The following is a 27,614-nucleotide window of genomic DNA, read 5'->3' as shown; positions in this document are numbered from 1 at the left end:
TGCTGGTCTTCACCGGCGCATTAGAATATTACATGCCGCGGCACATCATGCAAAGTGAGCGCATTGTCCTCCCTTCTTACCAATCAAACATAGACTTTGTTGTCATTATTTTACTTTAGATGGTTAGAAAAATCCAGTCGTCGCCATCATGCACCCGTCACTTGTAACTCTCTGCTGCTCCCTGCAGCCATTGTTTGCCAAAAGGAGCACATCCCATGTTCAAATCCTTGGTACAAATAAGGCATGCATGGAACTTGTTTCAATGCACTACCTCCGTTTCAACGAATAAGGCTCATGCACATTTTAAGATAAACTTTGATCAAAAAAGTTGAGCAAATAAATCTTGATGACATTATACGTAATTAGTATTGTTGGATTCGTATTAAAAACACTTTCTAATGATTCTAATTTTATATCAACAATCTTTATATATTTTGAGTAATTGTTAGTTAAAGAAAAACACGCAAAGCGAGAGTGCATTCATTGAAATGGAGGGAGTAGTAATCACCAAGTTAAACAATACGACCTCCCTTTCAATGAATAAGCATTGTACCGATGTAAACTTTGATCAAGATTTTACAAAGAAAAGTTATTAACATGTATAATACAAAATCAGTATCATTGGATACATCATGAATATATTTTCATATGGTATCTATATAATATTATACTCATTTTTTTTCGAATTTTCACCGGGTGGGACAGGTTCCCCACCTAAATATATTGAAAAAACGGCCAAACCCCAGATAGTTTTAGAGTAGATGGATCAAGTGGTAGGGAATCGGAGCATCAGATAGGGGTAAAGAATCGACTACATTTTGTAGGCACCACCCAGGCACACACGCCAGTCGTCGACAAAGGCTCGATCGCTGCTCGGCGGGAAAACGCATGCGTCACAGGGCAACATCATCCCGGCAGAGCTTGAGAAGGAGATGGAGGTCGCCGCCTCCCTAAACACGGCGGTGTTCCGTTGCTTCCATAACTGCTAGCAGCAGAGCAGGGCGAAAGCAGGCGCCGTATCAGCACCGATCGAGGGTGGCATGGGCAGGGGATGGAGATCGCGGACGTGGGCCGTATATTATACTCGTTGATAGTTTTTCTTCAATATCTGATCAAAATTTACTAAATTTAACTTTTCGGAGAAAAGTTTAAACCTTATTCATTGGAAATGAGGAAGTGGATGAAGGAAAGGACTGGCTAGAGCACCATCATTAATTTGTCACTTCCTTTTTCTGTTTAGCTTACAAGTTGATTTACAAAGAACCGCTCCGGCCTTCCGTAGAAACAGAAACAATTTATATATCAGATTTTTATCTAGCAGCTGGAAAAAGTACATAGTAATTTACAGGCAACAAACATCCCTTCTACTGAAATTAACCGGCCTGCATGCATGTAAGCATGTTTTCTCGTAAATATCTCTCTGACTGACATGCATATCTGCGTGCCCTAGCCAGTTAAAACTTAAAACTATAGAAATTGACTTTAGCAAGTTACTTTACTTACCCCCTTGCCTACGTTGCCATATTTTTACAAGTATGCATGGTGGACAACAATCAACCAACAGCTCGATCAGTAGGAGCTACCACCCCTGGCCACCGTACCAGGAGAGGCCGCCAGTGTGCTCCTGGTCGGTGGCAAAGAGGCCAGCACCCCCGAGCTCGTCGGCGGCGGTGGCGCCAAGTAGGAGCGCGTCGTCCTGGTCGAAATGCGATCCGTTGTACAAAGAAGGGAAAGATGAGCTCAGCGTCAACGCACTCGAGGGGGCGCCCAGGAAAGAGGTGAACCCCGTGAAGCTTAGCTGGGGTGGATGGTTGTGCTGGTCGAAGGCCGCGCCGGAGTAGGGCGACGCCTCCTCGTTGAGCACGGCGCTCGAGTCGCTGTCAGTTGATCCGTCCTGCTTGTAGATTGCCGCAGCGGCTGCCGACGACGGCTTCTGCTCCAGCTTCACGGCTATCTCCTGGTTGATCTCCACCTTCTCCCTCAGCTCCCTTATCTGTCACGAAGCACAAACACACATGGCGTCCTGGTCATTATATGAGTAAACAGAGAAGAGGGCATATGCCGACAACATGGACGGACATGGAAACGAGTAATTAACAAGTTAGCAGAGGCATATGTACCTCGGCGGCGAGGGCGTCCTTGTCGCGGCGGAGGGAGTCGCACTCGTGGCGGAGGGCGTCGTGGCGGGAGCGGAGGGCGGTGAAGTCGCGCTCGATCTGCTTGGTCTTCCAGCGCGCGCGGCGGTTCTGGAACCAGACGGCGACCTGGCGCGGGTGGAGGAGGAGGTCGCGGGCGATGCGGGCCTTGCGCTCCGGGTCCAGCTTGTTGTCCGCCTCGAAACTACGCTCCAGCGCGCGCACCTGCTCCGATGCCAGCCGCCTCTTCTTCTCACCGAGTCCCCCCGCGCCGCCGCGTGCCCCGCCACCGGCGAGATCGTCATCATCTTCCTCCTCCTCATCGTCGTACGCCCCCACGTCGCGCTCCCCCGTGCCGTTGCCGTCGACTTCTAGTCGCTCCATGTACCTGCAGCTTTCTTCTGCAAAACAAGGAAGCTGGTGATGCATGTGTATCTGCTACTTGCCAAAATCTGAACATATCAACCAATTAATTTGCCGTCACCATCATCCTGACATACACGCACACGCAAAAATATTATAGATATGTACAACTAAGAACAATTCAGTGATTAGTTTCATAATGCACAGAAATTATGAAGGGATTTAATTTTGATTGGATCAAAACCACACAAGCCGCATTCTCCGGGCAGCGGCGATCCTTTGCCGAGGTTGTCGCTGGTTCCCCCGCGGCTGTGGGGATGGCCGGGGCTGCGAGGCCCCCGGCGCCTTCCGGGGCGACGGCGGCAATGGCTGCGCCCGCGTCTTCGCCCGCGTCCTCGGCAGCTGGGGCGGTTCCCTCCGGGACAGCGTCGGCCGCCGCTCCGAGTCCCTACATGGGACCCCCTGGCTTCCAGGGGTGGCCGGCGGGGGTGCCTATGCCGCAGCCCGCCCCTGCGCCGAGACAGCCTGCCCCGTTCGTGGGTCCTTCTGCGGGATATCGCCCGCCTTTTCGTCCGCCAGTGCCTCAGCCGCCGGTGCATTTTACTCCGCCTCAGCAGTACCAGCACTTTCAAGGTCCGTATCAGTTTTCTGTTCCTAACCAGCAGAGTATGCTTCAGCCTCCCATGCAGCAGCCAGTACTCCAGCAGCCACTGCCGCAGCCTGGTCAGGTGAAGAAGAGGCGGAAGAAGAAGCCTGCTGTGGCTCAGGGACAGCCGGCGCCTCCGGCAGGACAGCAGCAGCCACCTTTGGTGCAGTCTGTGCCACCCCTTGGACAGTTGGTGTCAGCTCCGATGGTGATTTCTGATACTCCTCAGGTCCCAGTGCAGCCTATGGTCACTGCTCCTGAGGTCGTTGCACCAGCGGCGAAGCAGAAGAAGGCCGGAAAATGTTGGAAATGTGATGTTAATACTCATGCTACTAAAGCTTGTAAGGCTATTCATTATTGTCTGATTTGTGATTCGGGGGCACATCCCACTATTCGGTGTCCGGTTCTGAAGTTGCCTAGACCCACGAGTTTCTTTGTTGGTTGCGGTAATGATGCCACACTTGATCTTCAGATTCCAGACTCAGTGTATAAGCCGCAGTTGATCTCTTCTGGGACACCCACAGCTTTAGTACAGGTGTCCGGGGAAGGAGTTGTATCTGCAGACTGATGTTCGGAGTCCGATGGCCCGCATGTGTCCAGGGAACCCAGCGTGGAGATGGGAGGCGGTGCCCCATGGGGCTAATGCTTTTCTTATTGGTATTCCTACAGCTGATGACTTGTCTCGGATTGATGGTATGCGGATGAGTGTACCCAAGGTTAATGCTCAGGCTCTAGTTTCTTCTTGGGTGCATCGAGGATGTTCAGCCTCTATTCGTTATGCAGCCGGTTTGGGTGCACGTCAGTGGTGTACCAGATTCTGTGCGACATTTCTTAGGTATCTGGGCTGTGGGTTCTCTTGTTGGCACCACTCTTGATGTTGATTTGTTCTCTCTTCGGAGTCAGGGGATTATTCGTGTTCTGGTGGCTATGCGTGACCCTTCGGTTCTGGAGACGAATAATGGTTGCCTAGAGGTGGTTGCTCTTTTTCAGCTTTGTGGTTATCGTTTTCGGTTCGCTCGTGAGGCGGAGGGGTTCCAGCCTGACCCTCGGTTTCGACCGTTTTTCTGGAAGGAGGGAGGGAATGATGATGGTTCACATGGTTCAGAGGAGGACAGGCCTGATGATGCACCTGCCGAGGCGGCACTCGAGGCTGCTCGTATGGATGTTGATGGACATCCCCCGACGCGATCCGGCACGTCGGCGGCGCAGTCTACGCAGGTGGCGTTGACTCCTTTCAACCACTCACCGTTGACGGATAGAGGGCGGCAGATTGTGGCGCGGGCCAGAGCCGAGGCGCCTCACTTGGTCGCCTCACCTCCTGTAGCTCCACGGGAGCCCTCACCCTCCAGAGTTCGGATTTTTATGCAGGGTCGTACTCGTCCGGTCTCCGTTCCACCGCGGGGGCAACTGCCACCGACTCCGTCTCCTTCTTCGACTCAGACGGGGTCAGTGGTGTCGCCGACTTTGATGGCGCAGCGGGCCGCTGTGTCCTCGCTGCATGCGCAGCCGACTCCGCTCGCCCCCTTGGCTGCGCCGCGGTCGGCCACGGCGGCGGCTGCTGCAGCCGGTGGGTGGTTCCTCGCCGCGCGCGCCGGGGGCGGCCATGGCGAGGCTGGCTTCGCTGCCCGGCCGGGCGGTGGCGCGGCCGGCCACGGCGCCGCAGCCAGTCACGGCGCCGCTGCTGCAGCCGGAGGGTGGTTCCACGCCGCGCGCGCCAGGGGCGGCCATGGAGAGGCTAGCTTCGCTGCCCAGCCAGGCGGTGCCACAGCTGACCTTGGCTGCTGGGGACCCTGTCCCACCGGCGCAGCAGGTCTCCTCGTCGTCGTCTACGCCGGGACAGGCGGTCTCGGAGGGCGCCACACAGGGGGACCGGCTGGAGCTGATGCCCGAGCCTGCTTCGCCTCTGCCACGCCCGAGTGACGCGCGGTGGTGGAGGAGATGCGGGTTTGTATGCACCGGACTCCGAGGACACCGCCCCCTTTGACGGGCGTGTCTTCCGAGCTTGCGGCTACACCGGCTTCTTCGTCGCCGCCGTCTACATCGCCATCTACCGCCTCGTCCACAGCCAAGGAGGGAGGGATACAGGGGGCTTCTCCACCCGCTACCCCTGTATCAGCTCCTACTTCTCCAGATGGTTCTCCGCCGCGCTCGCCCACACCATCGCCAGCCTCCTTGCAGCAACCTTCACCCACGATCCCTCCTCCAGTCGTTCAGCCGACGGTGAGGAGAAGTGGGAGGTTTGCTCTATCGGAGGATGGGGCGGGGGCGACGGATGAGGATGTCATGCAGAGAGCCATGCGGCGCAAGGCGGAGATGAACCTTGACACGGCGGGTATTAAACATCCGCCTAAGTCCTTTGTTTCTTTTCGGATACTCGTATTTCTTCAAATTTGAGTAGCTTAGGGGTTTCCTTGGGTACTCGCCACGATGAGATTTCTGTTTCGGCTAATGTGTTGAGACAAACGGAGCTTGACCGTCTAACGGTTGCTCCGAATGTCTCCATCGGGCCTGAAACAACAGATTATAGACGATGATGAAGATGATGACATCCTAGATGGTCAAATTCTCACGGCTATAATTGGCAATATTTCAGAAGTTGATTTAGAACACGCGGAGCTTAGTTCTGATTTACAAGCATCCGAACGTGGCTCTCGATCATCGGCTGGAAAGAAATCTCGCAGGTATGGTAAGAATTCTAAATCTAAAATAGTTTCTCGATGAATGGCATGTTCCGGAATAGCAGAGGTCTTCGTGACTTGGCTAAGCATTCCCACATTGCTGATGGTTGTAGAGATTATGATTTAGATTTTCTTGCTATTTCGGAGACGGGTAGGCGGAATTTCTCTCAAAGTTTTCTCGACCGTTTGTCAGGCGGGATTAACTTTCGGTGGTTTTCTCGCCCGCCCCGTGGTAGGTCCGGGGGCATTTTACTCGGCGTCCGTATAGACACCATGACCGTTTTGGCTAGTTCCGATGGAGAGTATCACATTAAACTCGACATTCGGAATAAAGCGAACGGTTTCATATGGAGTACGGTTGCTTGTGTATGGTGCCGCCCAAGAAGCTTTTAAGGCTGACTTTTTACGTGAGTTGGTAAACCTTACAAAGGATAATCCTTATCCGATTTTAATCGGAGGTGATTTTAATTTGTTGAGGTTCCCTCATGAGAAAAGTAAAGGCCGCTTTGATGGTCATTGGCCTTTCTTGTTCAACGCTGTCATTGACAGCCTGGATTTAAGAGAGGTCTTTATGTCTGGTCGACAGTTTACTTGGGCAAACAGCTTGCCGGAGCCCACATACGAGAAACTAGATCGCGTGTTGATGGATACCGAATGGGAAAGTAAATACCCTATGGTGTCAGTCCGTGCACTAGAACGTATTGAAAAACTGTCTGACCACGCTCCCATCCTTCTAACCACTGGAAATCCCAGACCCGCTTGTAAACGCCCGTTCAAGTTTGAACTTGGCTGGATACATCGAGAGGGATTTCATGATATGGTTAAAAGGGTTTGGGAAAGACCGGTCGGTGGAAGCACACCTATCTTGAGATGGAATAATAAAATGCGGTCTATGCGCAAACATCTCTCTGGTTGGGCTGCCCATACGGCCGGTATTCTTAAAAAGAAAAGACTCGCTTATCAAATGTGATTGATGAGCTTGAGGCTGTTGCGGAGATTAGACCACTGTCTACACATGAGATTGAACTAAAAAATCAATCCAATGAACAGATGGCCGGTCTTCTCCGCGAAGAGGAACTCAAATGGTATCAACGATCCAAGGCTCAATTCATTTTGGAAGGAGACTCAAATACGAGGTATTTCCATGGCTTAGCCAATGGGAGACACCGGAAAAAACGTATTCACTCTCTTATTCAAGATGAAGGGTTGATTGAAGGCCATGAGCAACTCAAGTCTTACATTACTAACTATTATAAGGGTCTGTTTGGTCCTCCGGAGGAAAGTAATTTTACTCTTAACGAGGACCTAACGGATGATATACCCCAAGTTTCGTTGGAAGAAAACGGCTTGCTAACCGCACCTTATGCCGAGGAAGAGGTTAAGAAGGCTGTTTTCCAAATGGAATGCAACAAAGCACCGGGTCCAGATGGTTTTCCAGCAGAGTTTTATCAAACCTTCTGGGATACTATTAAAGTGGACCTTCTAGATTTGTTCAGTGATTTACACATTGGACAACTAGAATTATTTCGTCTAAATTTTGGCGAAGTCATCTTGTTACCGAAAATTAATGAGGCAGAAAGGATCCAACAATATAGACCCATTTGCCTATTAAATGTAAGTTTCAAGATTTTCACTAAAGTGGCCACCATTAGACTTAATACGGTTGCGGATCATGTGGTTTTACCATCGCAAACAGCCTTTATGCAAGGACGGAACATCCTTGACGGAGTGGCGGTTTTGCATGAGACGGTACATGAGATGCATTCTAAGAAATTAAATGGGGTTATTTTAAAGCTTGATTTTGAGAAGGCGTATGATAAAGTTAAATGGTCTTTCCTTCAACGGACACTCGGGATGAAAGGCTTTTCACCGAGTGGCGAGCTCTAATTAATGATTTTGTGTATGGCGGTAGTGTGGCTATACGGGTCAATGATGACACCGGTCACTACTTCCAAACGCGAAAAGGGTTACGCCAAGGGGATCCATTATCTCCGATGTTGTTTAACATCGTAGCGGATATGTTGGCGATACTCATAGAGCGGGCCAAGTCTGATGGTCAAATTGAAGGAGTGATTCCACATCTAGTTGATGGTGGCTTATCTATCCTTCAATACGCCGATGATACAATTCTTTTTATGGATCATGATCTTGAAAAAGCTCGAAATCTGAAATTAATTTTAGCAGACTTTTGAGCAATTATCGGGATTGAAAATTAATTTCCATAAAAGTGAATTGTTCACGTCGGTGATGCCCAAGACGATGTAGCTCCGTATTCGAGTTATTTGGTTGCGGGCAAGGCCAATTTCCGATTCGCTATTTGGGTATTCCGATTCATTATCGGAGACTTACAATTGCGGAATGGAAATTAGTGGAAGAAAGATTACAAAAACGCCTCGGTAGTTGGAAAGGTAAGCTGTTGTCCCTGGGTGGAAGAGCGGTACTCATTAATTCAGTACTAACTAATATGGTACTGTATATGTTATCATTCTTCATCCTACCCAAAGGAATTCTGCACAAACTCGATTATTATCGATCCAGATTCTTTTGGCAAGGGGACAACGAGAAAAAGAAATATCGACTGGTTAAATGGAGTATAGTTTGTAGTCCCAAAGATCAAGGAGGGCTTGGAGTTCATGACCTGAAGGTCAAGAACTCAGCGCTTCTGGGTAAATGGCTATTTAAGCTACTTACGGAGGATGGGATTTGGCAAACTATACTTCGGAGAAAGTACATAGGCTCGAAGACATTATCTCAAATGGTTTGGAAACACGGGGATTCACACTACGGGCCGGTCTTATGGCGACAAAAAATATCTTTTTTCGACATGGGACTTTCTCCATTAAGAATGGTGCACGAGATACGGTTACGGGAAGATGCTTGGCTCGACAATGCACCCCTATGTGAACGAGTATCCCGCTTTGTATAGAATTGCGCGTCGCCAAGGTGATACCATTGCAAGCTGTAATGGCTACCTCACCCCGAATGTGACGTTCGGACGGGTTTTACTAGGACAAAGGCTCGTGGCATGGAACAACCTAATTCACGCGGCTTGGAGATATTCAATTATCACCGGAGCCGGATGAATTTCGATGGAACCTCCACGTAGATGGTTCCTTTTCCGTAAAATCTTTCTACAATGCGATGCTGCTCTCCGATTTACCGGTTGATAATAATAAGAAAATTTGGAAGATGAAGATACCATTAAAAATTAAAATTTTTGGATGGTATCTTCGTCGTGAGGTTATTCTCACCAAAGATAATCTTGTTAAGCGGAATTGGCACGGAAGTACACGATGCGTCTTTTGTCATCATGACGAAACCATCAATCATTTATTCTTCCGGTGCCGGTTTGCGAGATCTATATGGTCGATCATCCAAGTAGCGTCTACCTTGTATCCCCCGACTAGTGTCGCTAATGTCTTTGGCAATTGGCTGCATGGTATCAATTCAAGGTTTAAAATGCTTCTTAGGATGGGGGCGTTAGCGATTATCCGGGCGCTACGGCTATGTAGAAATGACAAGATCTTTAATGACAAAAAATGCTCTTTGTTGCGGGTTATCTACGGATGCACGGGTATTCTCCGTTCGTGGTTACCTCTTCGGCGGGAGGAGAACCGAGACACTGTTTACGGAGGTCCGTACACGGTTGGAGGTTACGGCGAGGGATACTTTTTCCCTACATGGGTGGCAGCATAGTCTACGGATAGAAGCTCCACCTAGCTCTTAGGCGTTATATAATTCATCGTTCCGATATGTATTTCGCCTCTTTTTGTTTTATGTAACTTTGGTGACTTGAGACAAACAAACGGCTGTGTGCATCCTGGTTATGCAGAGGCTGGATGTAATTGCTTCTTGAAGTAATAAAGCATCCTTTATCGAAAAAAAACCACACAAATTCTAGTTCCCAGAAGTATCTTGGTACATACTATGCATGTTTGAAGAGGGATACAATGTCATTATTTGGTAGTACCTTGTTGATCCGTGGTTTCTTGACTTGCCATTGATAAGCCTCTACATGTGGGCCTCTTCATGTGGAGAGAGAGACAAAGAGAGAGATAGATCTGAGAGAGGAATTGACAGGATGAGAGAAGAAAACTGCACTAGCTTGTTGAGAGGGATGTGGAGGAGAGTTATTTGGATGATTGGATCTACAAGCTGGCAACTATAGAGATAGAGAGAGGGAGAGGGGTAGCTACACAGGCAAACAAAGTGATATGCAAGAGGCCAAGGAGGTGTATAAATAAAAACATTGGTTGGGTTGGGCATGTGCCTGGTTCCAAGATGGCATGTGCAGACATATTTGGTGCCTAATATGTTAGCATTGACAGGTAAGGGCCGATCTAGTTTAATCTTTTCCTCTCTCAAAGTCTAGAATTGATGTGATTTTCACATGGACATTGGGTTGTAGTGTTTGTATGCAGATCAACTAATGATTTTTCCAGATCGTCAAGCACCAGCACATTCGGGAATTGCACTCAGAAGCCCGCAATTTTTTTGCACCAATATATACATAGATGAACATTATTGGCATACACATCTTAATTGAATTATGAATTTCAGCTGTTAAAACTGTCTGTTAACAAATTTATATGCAGGGCCCCCATGCCCCCGCGCTTTTAGATTTCGAATTAGTTTCCTTTTGATGTAATGAACGATGTGGTTTCCTCTTTTCAATGAGAAAAGGGAGCCGGGGAGCGGTCCCTGTTTATCTAAAAAAAAAATGCAGGTTGTACACCTAATGAAAAAGCTGCAAAACAACCAGTACTGATGATAAAATGGATATATTATGTATCCTGCGTGTTAACTGGAACAAGGAGATACCAATACAAATGTCGAGTAATGAGACAGGACGAAGACCTCCCGCGTCGCTCCCGCGAGTGGCCGGGAGGAAACCCTAGCCGCCACCTCGTGCCCCCACCCCCTCCCTCCCCACTCTTTGCAGCTGCCGGGGCGCGCTAGCGGGCGAAGCCCGGCCAGCGCATCGGTGGCGGCGGGGCTCTCTCTCCCCCCGCTCGGTGGCGACGGCGCGGGGTGTCGGCGTCGAGCGGCGGCACGGCGGCGTGCACCAGCGGCGGAGCTACGAGTGCTGACCGACCACGTGGTGGGCCTCGAGGTGTTGCTACGGCGCTCGGGTCAGCGGCGGCCGTGGTTCCTAGATCTGGTGTCCCAGATCGTTGGGTGGACTCTGTTGTCTCCTGCCTCGGTGGCAGGGTGCCCACCCGGCCACCCCTCCTAGGCCTTAGTGTACTGTCGTCTCAATGACAATGGACGTGGGCCGGTCCTCTCGCTGGCCGGCGTGGTGTCAGGCGACGCTGTGCCTGCTTGTGGCTTGCCGGCCTCTAGTGGTCAGTGGGATGGTTGCTAAGGAGGTCGTCTCTTTCTCAGCCATCAGCATACAACGGGGTGCCGCTGGGCTGGCGAGCGCCATGGTTTCGCAGTGGCGGCCATGGTGGCGACGTGCTTCCCACCCGGGGGGGGGGGTCGTGGCTGGGTATCGAGCCCCTATGTCCTACCGTCGGTGGCGGAGGACGTTGCTTCCTTCTATACCGGTGTGCCGTATGGTTCTTCAAATGGCGGCCATGGGTGCGGTCTCCCCTACGATGCGAGGTGAGCCGTGGCAGTTGTGGTGGTGGCTTTCTCTTGCCGGTTGCTGGACTCCGGTGTTGGGTCCTTGTCGGAGCTCCTTGGCGCGTTGAGGGTGCTACACGTCCGAGTACTCAATGGGTGCATCTCCGCTTTGCGATGCCCTTCGGCTCCAGGCTGGTGACACACATGCGTCGTGGCGTCGTCTCGGCCGCGCGCGGCCTTTCGGCCACACCCTCGACGCATATGGTATCGGTGCGTAGTGTGGTCTCGGATGCGCGCTGCCCTTCGATTACGTCGATGGTGCAGTGTCATTGATGGGTCTCGGTGGACCAAAGTTGTTCGATTGCTCCGACGAGGCCTCGAGCTGGGATGTCCCTCTTACGTGTCATCGAGGCTCTTCCTTGTGATCGCTGCGCTTGAGTTGCGACGAGTTCTTCTCATCGGCCAACCGCCCCTTAGGGTTGGGGTGACCGCTTTTTCTTCTCGGTCTTGTGTTGTGTCTGTGTGTGCTTTTCTTTTTCTTCTTCACCCTCGTAACCCCTGTGTATTCTGGTCCATTTGAACCCATCTTGTAGAAAATGAAAAGCTTCATAGGCAACTGGCTAAATATATGTTCAGGCTGGCTTATGTCTGCCATAGTCACAGTAAAAAAAAACTGGAACAAGGAGAATAGTATCCAAATAAGCTAGAACGCTCGGCCTTTGGCATGGCACGAAGTATCTTGGTATGGTTGGATATTGTGACCACGGTTAAGGATACTTCTAGTTTAGATAACATGCAATGAAAACTTCAAGCAATTTTATATTTCTCTCCCATCGTTTTTTATGTGAACCATTAATATTGAAAAGAAGAGAAGCTTGCAAGTGTAGATTGTCACCAATATTCACTCCTAAGTAAGGGGGCTTCACGGTCGGTTTTGGAATAGTGCGTTCACTCACGCGTCATTATTCTGCCGATAGCAGCTTTAGTCCTGGTTACACCCACCAGCCGGGACTAAAAGTTACACACGGTCCTTATCCCACCGACAGCTTTAGTCTCGGTTACACCCACCAGTCGGGACAAAAGGTTACCCACGCGTCCTTATCCTACCGACAGCTTTAGTCCCGGCTTTCTCTTCTTCCTCCTCCTCATCATTATCGGCGTCAGCCACGATGAAGCCATCCTTCTCGCCGGTAACCCCCGCGTGCACCCCTCCTCTCTCATCTATGGAATGTATTAAACCTTTATGTATAAAACAGAAAATAGATTTGGATTACTTATTTAAATTCAAGCACTTTTCATGTTGAAATTTTAGTGAGATTCAAAAATATGCAAAAAAATATTAGTTAATCTATCTTTTAATTGAAAATGGCAAATTTGTTAATAGTTTGATAAGTTAGAATAATTATTTTGTAAAACAGAAAATGAATTTGGATTACTTATACAAATTTAAGCATTTTTCATGTAGAATGTTTAGTGAGATTCAAAAGTATGCAAAAACTATTAATTAATCTATTTTTTAATTGAAAATGGGAAATTTGTTAATGGTTTGATTAGTTATAATAATTATTTTATAAAAGAGTAAATGGATTTCGATTCCTTATTTAAATTTAAGCATATTTTATATTTAAAGTTTTCTCCAATACATAAGTATGCAAAAAGTAGTTTATTTAGATATTTAAATGTTTGTAAAAGATTTGGGCCCAAACTGAAAAAAGTAGCCCTAATTGGCCTTTAGTCCCGCACCGTGAAATGGGCCGCAACAAAAGACCGCGATATGCGTAGGAAGCTGAACCCCCCCCCCACCCCTTTAGTCCCGCACAGTGCCACGAGCCGCGACTAAAGACCCCCCTTTAGTTGTGGCTCGTGTCACGGTGCAGGACTAAAGGGGATGCACAAGTTAGAGCTGGTCGATCTACTCAAACAAGATCTATGCATTACGAATGGTCATATCAAACCCAACTAGTTCTACCAACATAAATCTAACACTACAGTAGAGCAGAGGAGTTTCCCCTTACCTCTGCCGACGAAGGACACAGCCGAAAGCCGCCGTTGCTGCAAACAACGACCTAGCTCCGGCGTCGGAGACCGAAGGGAGATGCACGCTGTCAGATCTAGATCGCCGCAGCGACCGCCAAAATTGGAGAAAGGGAAATTTTGGGAGGGGGCTAATGGAGAGGGTAACCGAAGAGGGGGTTACTCTACCTTTGCTGCGTAACGCCACTCAAATTTCGAATTTCGCCTTCTCTCGCCATGCACAGGGGGAGCGCCCACGCGAACGGCGTTATCGATTTTCTTGGCGTTGTCCCTGATGAAACTGTCAAACTGCGCATTCCTTCCGAACCTGACCCGAAGGTGCTTTAAGACCCATGCGGTACGACAACGCGGAGGAGCCCAAGAACCATACAGCCCAAAAACTGCGAGGCAACATGCGAGCTAAATGGCGTCCGGGCTACCAAACGCGCCCCATGTGACGATGGCCTGATACTTCACTGAAACTCATTGCTCCAGTGGGCAAGCCTCACGCTACAACCACCCCAACTCAAGCATGGTATATAATCAACAGCAGCAAGCGAGCATAATAATCAACTCAGATCAGAGCAACGGATGATTAGAAATTACACATGGAAACGCCTGCAGGGTCACCTCATCTGAACAAAATGGGGTAAATGCTAATTATCTGTCTACATGACATGAAACGAACAGCAGAATTCCCAGATGGAAGCGCGACCTATAATAACCATCTAAAATAAATAAATGAAGCAATGCTTTCCAGAGCTAGTTGGTACTCTGCTGCTCTCCAACAGTCAAACTGAGTTCATCCCATGGAAACAGACGAATCTAGAGGCCACTCCAGAAATAAATGAGTTTTACCGCTCAATCGAAGATCTGAATCTTCCATGTGAACTCTTTGAGGAACTTTCGCAGTGTGCCTTATTGAGAACAATCTGAGCTGTGACAAAAAAAAATCTTCTTCCAATTTACACCAATGTTGTCAACTTGGGATATTGGGGCATGATGCAACGGAGAGCTTCATATTGTAGCCTACCGGTCTCTGTGAATGACAACCCTAAGTGGGGTTGCGGATTCAGTGACCAGTCACCACTGATACTTGGCAGCAACAAGAACCTCCTCATAGCATTTAGCAGCAGTGTCCCAACTTAAATCTTGCATCATCCCTCTCCTTTGGAGTCCCTCCCAACTGGACTTGTAGTTTCTGTATGTATTCAGGCAGTGCCCCAGCGCATCAATCAATCTGTTTGCCTCCGCATTTTCAAAAGTCCAACCAAGTCCAACCTCCTCATAAGGATTATATTGCTGGACGGTGTCTCGAAGACCACCGACTGCATGCACTACGGGGACAGTGCCATACATCATTGCATAGAGCTGGTTCAACCCACATGGCTCAAACCTTGATGGCATCAATAGTATATCAGCGCCTGCAGTCATACGGTGAGCCAACCTGACAGAGAAACCAACCCACCCCCTGACTCTGTCGTAATGCTGACTTTCAAGCCTCCTCAATGTATCTTCAAGGTCCTGCCTTCCAGTACCCAGGAGTATTACCTGTACATCTTGACCAGCTATCCATGGCATTGCTTCTGCAATCAGGTCTACACCTTTTTGATTGTCTAACCGCCCGATGAAAGCAATGACGGGAACATCACCACGAACCGGGAGGCCAAGTTCTTTCTGCAATGCCGCCTTACATTGCGCTTTACCTGTTTGAACAGTTTCTAGAGAGTAGTTGGCGTATCCATCAGATTTTAGGTGGACATCAGACTTAGGGTTCCAATCCGCGGTATCAATACCATTTACAATGCCTTGGAATTTCCAATCACTTTCACTGATGATCCCATGAAGGCCCCAACCACCTTCAGGTGTTTTGAGCTCCCATGCATAGCCATGGCTAACAGTAAGTAAACGATCGGCAGCTTTAATTCCAGCTGCAAAAATGTTTAGATGATCACCCCCGAATGGATCATAATGTTTGAAAAGGTCCATGTAGTTACTGGGCAAATCCAGGTAACTGAAATCATCCAAGGGGCCACGACCCTGGAACAGAAATTAAGTTAACTTATCGAAACGTACAACATATTGATGGAAAGCCATTGTGACACCCAAGTAACATACACCAACTGTGTTGAATATTGAATCAGAATCCAGATATGGGACTACAAATGTACTATAGAACTATAAATAACTGATACTGCTGTGGTCATCAAGGAAATACTTTTATGAAGACAATGTACATTAAGTGAAACTTTTGCGCTCTCCTGTAAAAACAATATTTTCTCAATCCATGTGAGCACCGTTTAAGACGAATGACAAGCGTGACCAAAAATCAGTTTGGTTTCGTGACGAAAAATTAGTTTGGTTTCATGCCTGGGAGGTCGACCATGGAAGCCATCTTCTTGGTACGACAACTCATGGAGAGATACAAGGAGCAAAAGAAGGATCTGCATATGGTGTTCATAGACTTGGAGAAGGCCTACGATAAGATACCGCGACACGTCATGTGGTGGGCCTTGGAGAAACACAAAGTCCCAGCAAACTACATTACCCTCATCAACGAAATGTACGATAATGTTGTGACAAGTGTTCAAACAAGAGATGGCGATGCCGATGACTTCCCGATTAAATAGGACTACACCAAGGATCAGCTTTGAGCCCTTATCTATTTGATTTGGTGGTGGATGAGGTCACAAGGGATATACAAGGAGATATCCCATGGTGCATGCTCTTTGCGGATGATGTGATCCTAATCGATGATAGTCGAACGGGGGTCAATAGGAAGTTAGAACTATGGAGACAAACCTTGGAATCGAAAGGTTTTAGACTTAGTAGAACTAAAACTGAGTACATGATGTGCAGTTTTAGTACTACTAGGCACAAGGAGGAGGAGGTTAGCCTGGATGGGCAGGTGGTGCCTCAGAAGGACACCTTTCGATACATGGGGTCAATCCTGCACAAGGATGGGGATATTGATGAAGATGTGAACCACCGGATCAAAGACGGATGGATGAAGTGGCGCCAAGCTTCTGGCATTCTTTGTGATAAGAGAGTGCCACAAAAGCTAAAAGGCAAGTTCTATAGGACGGCGGTTCGACCCGCAATGTTGTATGGTGTGAGTGCTGAGGCGGCATGTTCAACAGTTAGGTGTGGCGGAGATGCGCATGTTGAGATGGATGTGTCGCCACACGAGGAAGGACCGAGTACGGAATGATGATATACGAGATAGAGTTGGGGTAGCACCGAAGCTTGTCCAACATCGTCTAAGATGGTTTGGGCATATTCAGCGCAGGCCTCCAGAAGCTCCGGCGCATAGTGGACGGCTAAAGCGTGTTGATAATGTCAAGAGAGGACGGGGTAGACTAAACTTGACATGGGGGGAGTCCGTAAAGAGAGATCTGAAGGACTGGAGTATCACCAAAGAACTAGCCATGGAAAGAGCCGCGTGGAAGCTTGCTATCCATGTGCCAGAACCATGAGTTGGTTACGAGATCTTATGGGTTTCACCTCTAGCCTACCCCAACTTGTTTGGAAATAAAGGCTTTGTTGTTGTTGTTGTCTCAATCCCTGTGAAGATTAGATGTACATATTTTGCTGTACGGGTGACTAATTTTGCTTTCATATTATTAAATATTTTATGTAAAATTTAAGCCCTTAACGGCATTCCTGAAACCAGATCCATCTTCATGACATCGTTTGGATGTTAACCTTTATCTTTAACATTTCAGATATATGCCGTGGACTCATGGTGTTGCATCAGTGATGATGCATCAGAAATGTCTAATGTTTAACTAAAGCAATTTTCTTGTTGTGACAAAGCAGTATGTTAATGTTTAGTTGTTTAACGTAGAAGATTCCTTCTATAGAACGGATTACTAATTGAATTTTCCATAAACAGTTCCATGGAATACATAGCGAAAAATTGGGATCAATACCTACAAGACAAGAAGGTAAGATAAGGAGGAACAAACTTACCTGATGTGCTATATTGTGTATCACAAGGACAGAACGGGCATATATCATGAAACCATTATCATGATAATAAGCCTTCAAATAAACAGGCAGTAATGCAGTGTGCCAATCATTTGCAATGAACACAAGATTTCCATCACCGTAGCAAAAACCACCACATGGAACACACCATGGAGCCTAGATCAATGTTATATTATCTATAAGTGTATTGAGGAAGATAGATGCCAATCATAGAAAAAACAGGGCAAAACAAAAGCCTGGAATGTTACTATAGTTACTATTCACCCGCGGCAGATTTTTTGTTGTAAAACAGGACATTCTAAGTCTTGTTGTACATATTTCTTACGGAGTGACTCTTCATGGAGAGAGAATGTATTAGTCGCGAGAGAAATTACCTCTACAGCAGCTTTGCACAGCAAAACCATCCGTTTCAAGATATCCTGTAGATAGAAATTGATCTACTTGTTTTAATCATAAGCAGTCCAAATAGGCAAAGATAAATAGACAACTGGTACTGCAGCATAAATATCTTCTCAGGTTTTGATGTCTACAAATATGCAATGTAGTCCAGTGAGCAGAATATTACATTACTTACTGTTCGGTTTCCGCCATAAATTTCACTCTCAACATTGTGGAATAAAGGATTGTCAACGAATACAAAATCGACGCCATCTATGTATGCATGATGATATTTTACCTCCATATCCTGTAGGCAGAACATATATTTCAGAGGGAACTACTACAATCACAAGTTAAATCTACTATGACGCGACAGGGGAAAGCACCTGCCCTGCGACCTGGTACCTCTTTGATTCTCCTATTTGTTGAGGTTCTTCATACTTTCCATACATTGGTACTACTGCCTGTAAAATATAAACATGTAAACAAGTTACTGAAGGTAATACTGAAAAGAATGGCGTTGGCGTGAATCTCGGTCCTGTTTTCTGTTTTTTGCCTTTAGAACATCAGTTTTGTTTTGTTCTGTTTTCTGTAGTTTCTCTAGTTTAGTTTTGCAAGGTGTTTGTGGCAGGACAGAGCTCTGGTTGTCCGGTCGCCGTGACGTTATGGGGATCTTACACGGTGGCGTTGACCTTGTATCTTGTTACTCGGTAGGATGCTGTCTTATCGGGAGCAGGGATGTCCTTAACTCCATAAAAGAATGGTATATCTATTCAGTTTTAGGTCATCTACCAGATTAATATGCTACTTCATGAACGTTAATAGCATCTTCTTATCTTCCATGCTTAGCTGAATTTGTATTTACAATTATGACGAGACGGCCTATAGAAAATATACCATGACACGATGACCTCTCTTGGACAAAGCCTTTGGCAAAGCTCCGGCAACGTCACCAAGTCCACCTGCAGGAGATTACAAACATGGTTATTGCTCCCTGAGCAAGTCGGTAAAAACGAAAATGAGTGGTGTCTTAAGGCTTCAGATCATGTGCACCAATGCGTACTTATTATCTTTCCTACTTATAAAGTTGGAGTTGGCGGTGAGTTCACCATCCATCCACTTTACTTATGTAAATATATATGTGAGACACCAACTTACAGAAGACTTAAATAAAGAAATGCAATCATTCTCATAAGTGGGGACCACTACTTGTGCAGAAGGTACCCAACATAAAAATACATTATTGCATTCACTTATGGAACCATTAGTTTTGCAAACAACACATATATAAAATAATACAGTGTTACTCTTACTGTGACCAAGACTAACATTCTTGCAATTGGCACAAATAAACAAAATACATGATGCCACTTTAACTCAAAACCTTTACTCTAGGTTTTAGCTACCTCCACCAAACCCATCATTTTTAGGGCTTGTTCGGTACAAGTGTTTTTCAGAGATTTGGTGAGTGTTTTTGCAAGTGTTTTTGGTCAGAACATCTACCACCCAAAACACTACTGAAAACACTTGTCCAAGAATTCAAGCGGAGCTGTGCACCGTCTCACACAAGCAAAATGCTAGGGGGGTGGGGTGTTTTGATTCCACCCCGGCCCGATGTGTTTTGGGGTGCTTTTTTGGGCCCAAATCCGGGCTGCCGACCGGTCCAACAGTGTTTTGGAGTGATTTGAAGTGTTTTAACTAGGCCCGGATTTTACACCCCAAAACACTACAAACCCCCTCACTAAACACTTGCACCGAACAGGCCCTTAGCTGCTTTTTTAGCAACGTACGGGCTCCACCGATCTCCTTGTCTGGAAGTGGAGCGCCCTTGGCACCTACTCCGCGAGCTCCAGCTACCTTCCACGCCTCTACCGCCAGCAACGCTAAGAACCTTATATGCGAGAGCTGCCCCCCCCCACCCCCCCACACACACACACACACCGATCTCCTTGTCTGGAAGTGGAGCGCCCTTGGCACCTACTTCGCGAGCTCCAGCTACCTTCCACGCCCTCTACCGCCAGCAACGCACAGAAGCTTATATGGGAGAGCTTCCCCCCCCCCCCCCCACCACACACACACACACACACCCGCGCGCACCCGAAACTTCGCGTCAAATTTTCCCATTTCCTTGTGAACCAAGACCGCTGCTGACTGCAGCCCGCCTCCAGCGCCGTGGCCAAGAGCTGGAGACGACTCCCCATCTCCTGACGGCATGCTCGTTCTCACGACAAGTTTGGCATTAGCTCATGTCGTGGCTGAGGATGACTTGCAGGCCGCCAGACTGCCACATCTCACTCGCCGACTCCAAAGCAAATGTGCAAAACCCTAGCTTCCATCGTGTTGCTGAACCCCATGGATGATCTGGAAACAGCACAACAAATGCGCCTTCGATGGTCCCCAGCTGTCCGTCGCGAACCCGGTTACGAGAATCAAGGATGAAGCTGCCCTATGGGTGAGGACCAGGGCCCCTGGTCTGAGAGTGGTGCTCCCAGTGAATTGGGACGTCTACTAAGTGTCTTGTATTTTGCTCTCTTTCCCTGTTAACAATGTAAATTGTGCTCACTCTTCTAATTACCAAACTTCTTTTCAGCTTAATGAGAAGACGCACACAGCTTACGCATGACCTCTAAAAGTATAAGAAAACTAGCGCTACTAACAATTGGCAGAAACTAACGCCACATTCTTTTGTGCAAAGAAAGCCCTTTATTATAGATATTTACATCAAAGCCTCATAAGACTTCAAAGAATTTCACAAAAGCTATGGATGGACCATTTAACTTGTTAATCACTTCTTTTAAAAAAATCTGATAGCAGAAGTAAGCATGCATATGAGCTCAACAGATGAATTGGGATTCTATGGTTCAGGATGAATGCTGAACTCAAGAGTGAGACACCATTTGAGAGTGTGGATGCTTTTCATAAGATCTCTTACCTTGTTTTTTTGGGAATTATTAGATAACTGGAAGCCTCCTTTAGAATCACACCAACTAATTTTTTCATGTAGATCAAATGCTCGCCATAATTAATATTGCACAGTTTAGCACACCAAAACAGAGCTTCAACTCAACTACTTGAGTTGATTGTGTATTTTTCTTGTTTAAGTCATGTGTAACAGTAACGTGTTTCTGTAGGTCGACTATGAGCAGAGAGCCAATCAAATGCTGTCTTCAATCATCTGAGTGACTGGAATCAATATCTCATTCATCTTTTTGTTTTGAGTACCCGCAGGAGATCGGCCCGTTTTGTATTAAGTTTGAAAGAGGGTACAGAGCCCTTACAAGAGGGGAAACCACCTATCTCCACAGCGCGGGAGCATGCACGGCGCGGATCGCCGGCCCTAATGGACGTCTCTTAAACGCCTACCTCTACAAGTCGCCCACGAATTCCACATGTCCACGATCATGTCCAGTACACGCTGTGGCGTTGTCTCCCTGGCATCAAAAACACGAGCATTGCGCTCGAGCCAAAGTTGGTGGGAACCGTGACTTCCTAAACATTACATGATAAACAAGTCCATTGTCATAGTGAATCCATGTCCTTGCTTTGCAGAAGGAAGCATAAACTAGAAAATCCATAAGAGAAGTCAGATTGGATGGTAGGAAAGGGCCTTTCATTTCAATGTTATGTGATTATGTCTCGTCCCTCTCTTTTTGCATCTTGTTTGACTAGCTTGCTTGGCATGTGTTGGTACCAAAATAGCGGTTTTAGTGAGCAAAGACTTGACAGTGGGAGAGTTTAAGCTGCCATTGTCCTTGAAGAACCAGGCTTGCTTGGTTCACTGAGCAGGGAGGAGTTCTTCTAAGATGACCTAGACAGAAAGAAAGTAGCCTACCGTGCTTCTAATTCTGTAGTCCTTTGGGGCACTGTGGGAGGGCCTGAGATTAATACAAGAGCGTATAGTGATCCGCTAGAAGTAGGTCGCACGAGCGCGTGTGTTTGGTTTTCTTCTCCCCTTAGTTATATTGTAGCCATGTGCTGATAAGCAAAGCATTCTAAATGCACGAACACACACCTTCTGTGTCTCTTATTCCTGCTCATTTATAGCTCTTACTAGTTACTACAGATGTGACAACACAAGACAAACATAAGACTGAATAGGTAACGATCATGAAAATATCAAGGTGAGAAACTAACATAAATACATAACTTCCAATATGTAAACCAGAAGAATTTTACACCCTTAGAGATACTTAATTCTGGAAATGTAACCAAGGAATGGTTAGCCCACACATTTTCCAGTTCTCCGTCATAGGGGTGCTAAGTTTGAATATGCAACTTTGGAAATAATTTCTTTTGGAAACCTGAAGTTATATATTCTTGCCTGTTTTTGACCAAGGAGCACATTCCGCAGCTACCAATATGATATTCATAATATCTACGCTGGCCGAAGAGGATGAGTTGTCATTTATTCCCTCAGTAACCGAGTGTCTTTCTTCACTTATTTGACTCTGTTGGGCCATGTAATCCTGTTTCATACCATTAACAGACTGTTTCATACACTTTCGGAACAACACTAGAGAAAGTACCATACAAATTTGAAAATAGCTGACCTTGACAGGTGATCCATTAACATCAGAGTTAGAAACTTTGCCTTCTAAACTTCCATAGTATTCATGCTGTCCACTAATAGATTCTGCATGAGTTGAACGGACTTGTGATTTCTGTGAACGCCTGTCAAGGTACATCTGAAGGTCATAGCCAATCTCTTGGCCCTCTGAAACTGGATCCGGGAGTGAAAAGGAACTGCCACTGGACGCCTCTTGCCCATTTTGAATGGAACTGGCTTCAATAATAGAGATGAGCTTCTTCTTTTCTGATAGCTAAATAAGTTGGCCGCATGTTACAATTCAATCCATATTGGTTCAATAAGTTATACAATAGATAGATGAATGAGCTTCAGATAGTGTGGTTTTAATGCAAGTAGATAAATAGTAAGATAAGTATAGTGTACATGTGACTGCATACCATAGGTTAGAAGTTGAGACATAAATGTATGGTTTAAGACACGCTATATGTTGAAAACTGATTTGATTTCAGAAATAAATCATGGTGAGGATACCTGCTGAAGTAGATCCCTGTGCATCGCCAGCACCTCTCTGCTCTTACGGATGGTGGCGCGGAGGGCGTCGTTAGAAACACGGACTCCATCGTCGTCCTGATCGCCAACTTGATCCCCGGCATCGTCACCCGTCCCAGCGGCACATAAACCCTTCTCCGGCCACCATTTACTCCAACCCCTGAGCACCGCCGGCCGGCCGTAGACGCCATTCCCGCAAAACCTCACCTTGGAAGCCTGCAGTGGACAGGAAATCAGCACCCTCGCGGGGAAACGGCAGGACATATCCACCGATGGGTAGACAAAGAGCGAGTCGACGACTAAGTAAAAAAAAAAAATCAGTTACGCGTAAGAGGGGATGCTCACAGTACGGGCGGCCGCTGTGTACAATGCTGGGCGGCGGCGGGGGAATCGAGCAGGCGGTTGTAGGAGAAAACCGCCGCTCGGAGCGGGAGAATATCCGTAGCAGCGGCAGGAGGAGGAAGAGGAGGGGGAGGCGGAGGCCGCGGCGGGGGCACCGCCAGCGGGAGGACGGGGAGAAGCGGCGTGGCGGAGCAGCGCCGCGGGCGGTGGGGCGAGGAGGGGAGAGGAGGAAGCCGCCATTGGAAGACGTGGCTGCCTCCTTCCACTGGAAGGGTCCACTCACTGGCAGTGTGGCTCCGCTGTGATCCGAATTTGTGGGTGTGAGGTGGGGGGGAGACTGGAGAAGAAGGCGGTCGCACGCAGTGAAGGTGTGAAACTCGTGTTTGGACTCTCAACTTGGGATGGATTTCTTGCGCTTTGGGTCTGCGTCGTTTTTGCAGCTGCTGGCCAAGAGACACCGCCAACGCCAACGCGTGTTGTGCATTGCTCGCACACTTTTTTTCGTGATGCTTTCCATGATTTTGACAAAATTAACCTAAATCTGGAAAGATCTCACAAAATAATCTGGTTTCAAAAATATTTCACAAAATAACCTTTTGCTCGGCTCCGCATAAGATGGAGCCATGCTCAGTAGCACGGCTCCGGCCCATGAGGAGCCAAGCTGAGATGCACGGCGCCGTTGTAGGTGGAGCCAAACTCAGTAGCATGGCTCCGTCCAGGGTGGAGCCAAGCTCGTAAGCACAACGCCGTTCCAGGCGGAGCCAAACTCAGTAGCACGGCTCCATTTCAGGTGGAGCCAAGCTCAGTAGCACGGCTCCGTCCTAGGTGAAGCCAAGGTCCTTAGCCGTTTTCTCACAACAATTGAGAGTGGTTCATGCACCTAGTGAGGACCATGTTTATTGAGCCCAACAACGAGGTTTGCATCATCTCACACCACCACCTAGGGATACTCAAGACAGTTATTTTCTATTTTGTGCTTGTTTCCATTTAAATGGTTATGTGTGCAAAATTGTCACCGGCGGACGCTTAAACTTCTGCTGCGACAGAAAGTCGCCCTACAACCTAACCTTGTCAGAAAAGACTTTGAGTCACTGATGCACGCAAAACTCGTCAGAAGTAAGGCGCTCTGCTGGCAGTACGTATTAGGCGCATGTGAGAAATTTTGTGGTGCCTTCGGATACTCTCCGAGTTATTATACTGTATGTTGGTTAATAAGCGTCTCCCTCAGTTTATTCTGATTTTCTAGAGAGTATGGACGTCTTTCGGTTCGAGGTTGTGAGCTACAACCTAATGCTTGTTGGTACTAGATCGCATCCAAGAACCCATATTATTGAGGAAGCATATTGCAAAGAGAAGTAGACTAATATAGCAAGGATAGATGATAAAATCTACGACAAGTTATACTTCATGATAAAAAAAAGTCAAGCTGTTGAGGAAGCACATTGCAAAGATAAATAGAATAATATAGCAAGGATAGATGAAAAAATCTATGACAAGTTATACTTCATGATAAAAAGCATCTCAAGCTACCGATGAAGCACATTGCAAAGATAAATAGAATATATAGCAAGGATGGATGACAAAATCTATGCCAAATTATATTTCATGATAAAAAAAACATCTCAAGCTATCGAGGAAGCACATTGCAATGATAAATAGAATATATACCAAGGATAGATAACAAAATCTATGACAAGTTATATTTCATTATAAAAAAGCGGAAATTCAATTCGGCTCCCGGGTGCGTATGCACCCTCTACCAAAAAATCATATTTCGAAATGTCGAAAAATTTTGACAAATTTTTTTACATGTACATCTTCATAATATATGTTCATTCGTCAAGTTTCACGAAAAACCAATATTTTTTATTGTCTATATAAAAAAGAGAAAACTTATCTTGTGAAAAGCATTATTTTTAGCACTGAGTTTTGTCATTTTTACACACGTCACATGATAAATCGATTTTTTATGAAACAACTTTGTAAGCGTGTAGTACGAGAAGATTTACATGCGAATTTTTGGTTTCAATTTTTTTGAAATTCAAAATATGTGTAATATGCATTTCAAAATAGAGGGAGCATATGCTCCCACGTTCCAAAACACCACTCCCAAAACTATAAAAAGTAGTTTATATGTTAACAAACTGATAAAAACCTATAAAATACATATACTATGTCTTCCATCACTCTACTTTATCACCATAATGGTGATAGAGAGGACATGTATGGCGACGACGCCGGAGGTACGAACCACAACAAGATCACATTCTATGTTGACGTGTCACCCCGGTTCAAAAGAGTAATGTCAAGGAACAATTAATAACAAATTGAGAAGAATACAAACTTGCTATGGTACATCTTCTAATTTTGCACACCTAACCACCTAAATGAAAATAAACATAAAATAGAAAATAATTGTGGTGAGTATCTTTTGGTGACGGTTACAGATGATGAAACCTCTCCGTTGAGCTCAATAACCTTGGTCCTCGTTAGTTGCATGAACCATGTACTCACAATTATCGTTGAAAAACGGCTAAGGACCTTGGCTCCACCTGGGATGGAGCCATGCTACTAAGTTTGGCTCTGCCTAGGACGGAGTCGTGCTACTGAGCTTGGCTCCGCCAGCGACGGTGTTGTACTTCTGACCATGGCTCCACCCAGAACGGAGCTGTGCTATTGAGTTTGGCTCCACCTAGAACGGAGCCGTGCTATTGAGTTTGGCTCCACCTAGAACGGAGCATCTGGTGCGGAGTCAAGTAAAAGGTTATTTTGCGAAATATTTTCAGAACCAGATTATTTTGTGAGATCTTTTCAGATTTAGGTTAATTTTGTCAAAATCGACACTTTCCACAGTCTGTTTTGAATGTTGTTTACTCCTTTTGGAGTACTTGCGCCCTTCAAAGGAACGCCGGACCGAAAATACGTTTCAGCCGCTGTTGCGGTCAGAAACCCACCGGCGAGCAGCGACGGGCAACACAGTAAAGCCGGGAGGCTCCCAGGACTGCGGCTGGCCCTGGTCCCTCGAGCGACGGCCCGCAAAGACTCGGCACGCACGTCCGATGCTCGGTGCAAGGGCGTGCCACCTGACCTATACCGGTCGGGAAGGTGATGGATTTGCCTCGCTTAATTTCCTGCATGGCATACACGTAAACATTAAATACGAGTCTCGATCGGCTCTCGGGTTGTCCTGTGAATCGGCTCAAGGAGCCGATCCACCCACGGTCGTACGAGGTGTACGATCACATGGTGGTCCTTCTTGATCAAAATAAAGCTAAAACGACCTACTACGATTTAGGGTTTTCACCACATAATCGGAACATCGTACGCGTGATTGAGCCTGGCGGCCACGCACGGTGATCATAAACCGACCCTAGACAAGGCCTAAAAATCAACATGAAGTTGATCCCCGGAACATCCTGTTTAGGGCTAGCAAACTACACCCTACGTGCCACTGGATCCTTCAACCCGTTTGTAAGGCCTAACTATGCAGATATTAAACTAATCCTTGAAGATCAAGGAGCAATCATAACGGATCGGATCTACTAAATAATGATCAAGCGAGGTGCCGCCCTTACACCTAAGATAGGTGTAAGGGCGGCTAGACATCTAAGGGTTGCACGGACGAAAGCATATGATACTATGAAACAATTCTAACCCTAACACATCTATGATAACTACGTTGCTCGCCATCAACAAGGCTTCAGCACGAGCAACGCATGAACGACGAATAAACGTGTCTTGCCTAGATCGCAAGATGCGATCTAGGCAGCATGATGCTTACCGGAAGAAACCCTCGAGACAAGGGAGTTGGCGATGCGCCTAGATTGGTTTGTGGTGAACGTGATTGTTGTTTATTTCGGTAACCCTAGATACATATTTATAGTCCGTAGACTTTCTAACGTGGGAATAATCCCAACCGTGCACGAGCCAAACTCTATCTAACCGACACGTATCCTACTATATTTACAGATACACGGGAAAACTAGCCCAAACTTTGTATACAAGGCCGATTCATGTATTCCTTCATGTATATTCTTCAAGCCCATCTTTAATCGCGGTCCACCTCTGATCCGGTCAAATTCTGGTGATAACAGCCGCGGCTTTTAAAAACTATTTAGATCATGTTTGGCCCAAAAACTGTCTTGCGTCTACAGGCAACCCTGATCCACAGGAGGTGGCTTGGGGGTGTCGGACACAACCTAATGTACACAGCACGTAGGATATCGACAAGCGGGTTGGCCTTGTCATAAAGGTGACAGCTTGATTGTGTCTAACCCTATTTAATGGTGGTGACGATTCCTTAGACGGAAGCAGGCTATACGTCTTGTTGGCATTGCATCCCCCCACCCCTCGCCACTAAGACTTCCCCTCGTGGTCGCGTTAATGCCCACTACCGATCCTTCTCGTCATTTCTCGCCTCTTCC

The 27,614-nt window shown here is 46.9% G+C and overlaps 2 protein-coding genes across 3 annotated transcripts; both read right to left on the bottom strand.

The window, feature by feature from the left end:
- Positions 1-1,367: 1,367 nt before the first annotated feature.
- On the bottom strand, positions 1,368-9,881 carry LOC124649561 (homeobox-leucine zipper protein HOX8-like). Its single transcript, XM_047189169.1, has 3 exons — positions 9,793-9,881; positions 2,121-2,536; positions 1,368-1,993 (listed from the first exon to the last, which is right to left on the bottom strand). Exons 1-3 carry the CDS (start codon positions 9,851-9,853, stop codon positions 1,580-1,582), a joined length of 891 nt encoding a protein of 296 aa, XP_047045125.1. The 5' UTR covers positions 9,854-9,881; the 3' UTR covers positions 1,368-1,579.
- Positions 9,882-13,948: 4,067 nt separating this feature from the next.
- On the bottom strand, positions 13,949-23,519 carry LOC124650139 (soluble starch synthase 2-1, chloroplastic/amyloplastic-like). Of its 2 annotated transcripts, none has more exons than XM_047189695.1 (10): positions 23,194-23,519; positions 22,831-23,064; positions 22,322-22,591; positions 22,093-22,237; positions 18,669-18,733; positions 18,158-18,235; positions 17,959-18,078; positions 17,768-17,812; positions 17,376-17,549; positions 13,949-15,443 (listed from the first exon to the last, which is right to left on the bottom strand). In XM_047189695.1, exons 1-10 carry the CDS (start codon positions 23,428-23,430, stop codon positions 14,487-14,489), a joined length of 2,325 nt encoding a protein of 774 aa, XP_047045651.1. In that variant the 5' UTR covers positions 23,431-23,519; the 3' UTR covers positions 13,949-14,486. The 2 variants fall into 2 exon arrangements, with proteins under 2 accessions (XP_047045651.1, XP_047045652.1); XM_047189696.1 differs by having other exon boundaries at positions 17,968-18,078; positions 23,194-23,518.
- Positions 23,520-27,614: the final 4,095 nt, after the last annotated feature.

This window comes from Lolium rigidum, chromosome 4 (assembly GCF_022539505.1).
Source record: "Lolium rigidum isolate FL_2022 chromosome 4, APGP_CSIRO_Lrig_0.1, whole genome shotgun sequence".
NCBI lineage: Eukaryota > Viridiplantae > Streptophyta > Magnoliopsida > Poales > Poaceae > Lolium > Lolium rigidum.
Note: the sequence above shows the minus strand (reverse complement) of the source record. Positions and strands in the feature narration are given on the sequence as shown.

Coding starts and splice junctions, on each gene's coding strand:
- LOC124650139 (XM_047189695.1), bottom strand. CDS start 23,430: ATGGCGGCTTCCTCCTCTCCCCTCCTCGCCCCACCGCCCGCGGCGCTG. Junction 18,079..18,157: donor GGTACCAGGTCGCAGGGCAG/GTGCTTTCCCCT, acceptor TTCTGCCTACAG/GATATGGAGGTAAAATATCA. Junction 15,444..17,375: donor TACACAATATAGCACATCAG/GTAAGTTTGTTC, acceptor TTTCTGTTCCAG/GGTCGTGGCCCCTTGGATGA.
- LOC124649561 (XM_047189169.1), bottom strand. CDS start 9,853: ATGAAGAGGCCCACATGTAGAGGCTTATCAATGGCAAGTCAAGAAACC. Junction 2,537..9,792: donor AGAAACCACGGATCAACAAG/GTACTACCAAAT, acceptor CTTGTTTTGCAG/AAGAAAGCTGCAGGTACATG. Junction 1,994..2,120: donor AGGACGCCCTCGCCGCCGAG/GTACATATGCCT, acceptor GCTTCGTGACAG/ATAAGGGAGCTGAGGGAGAA.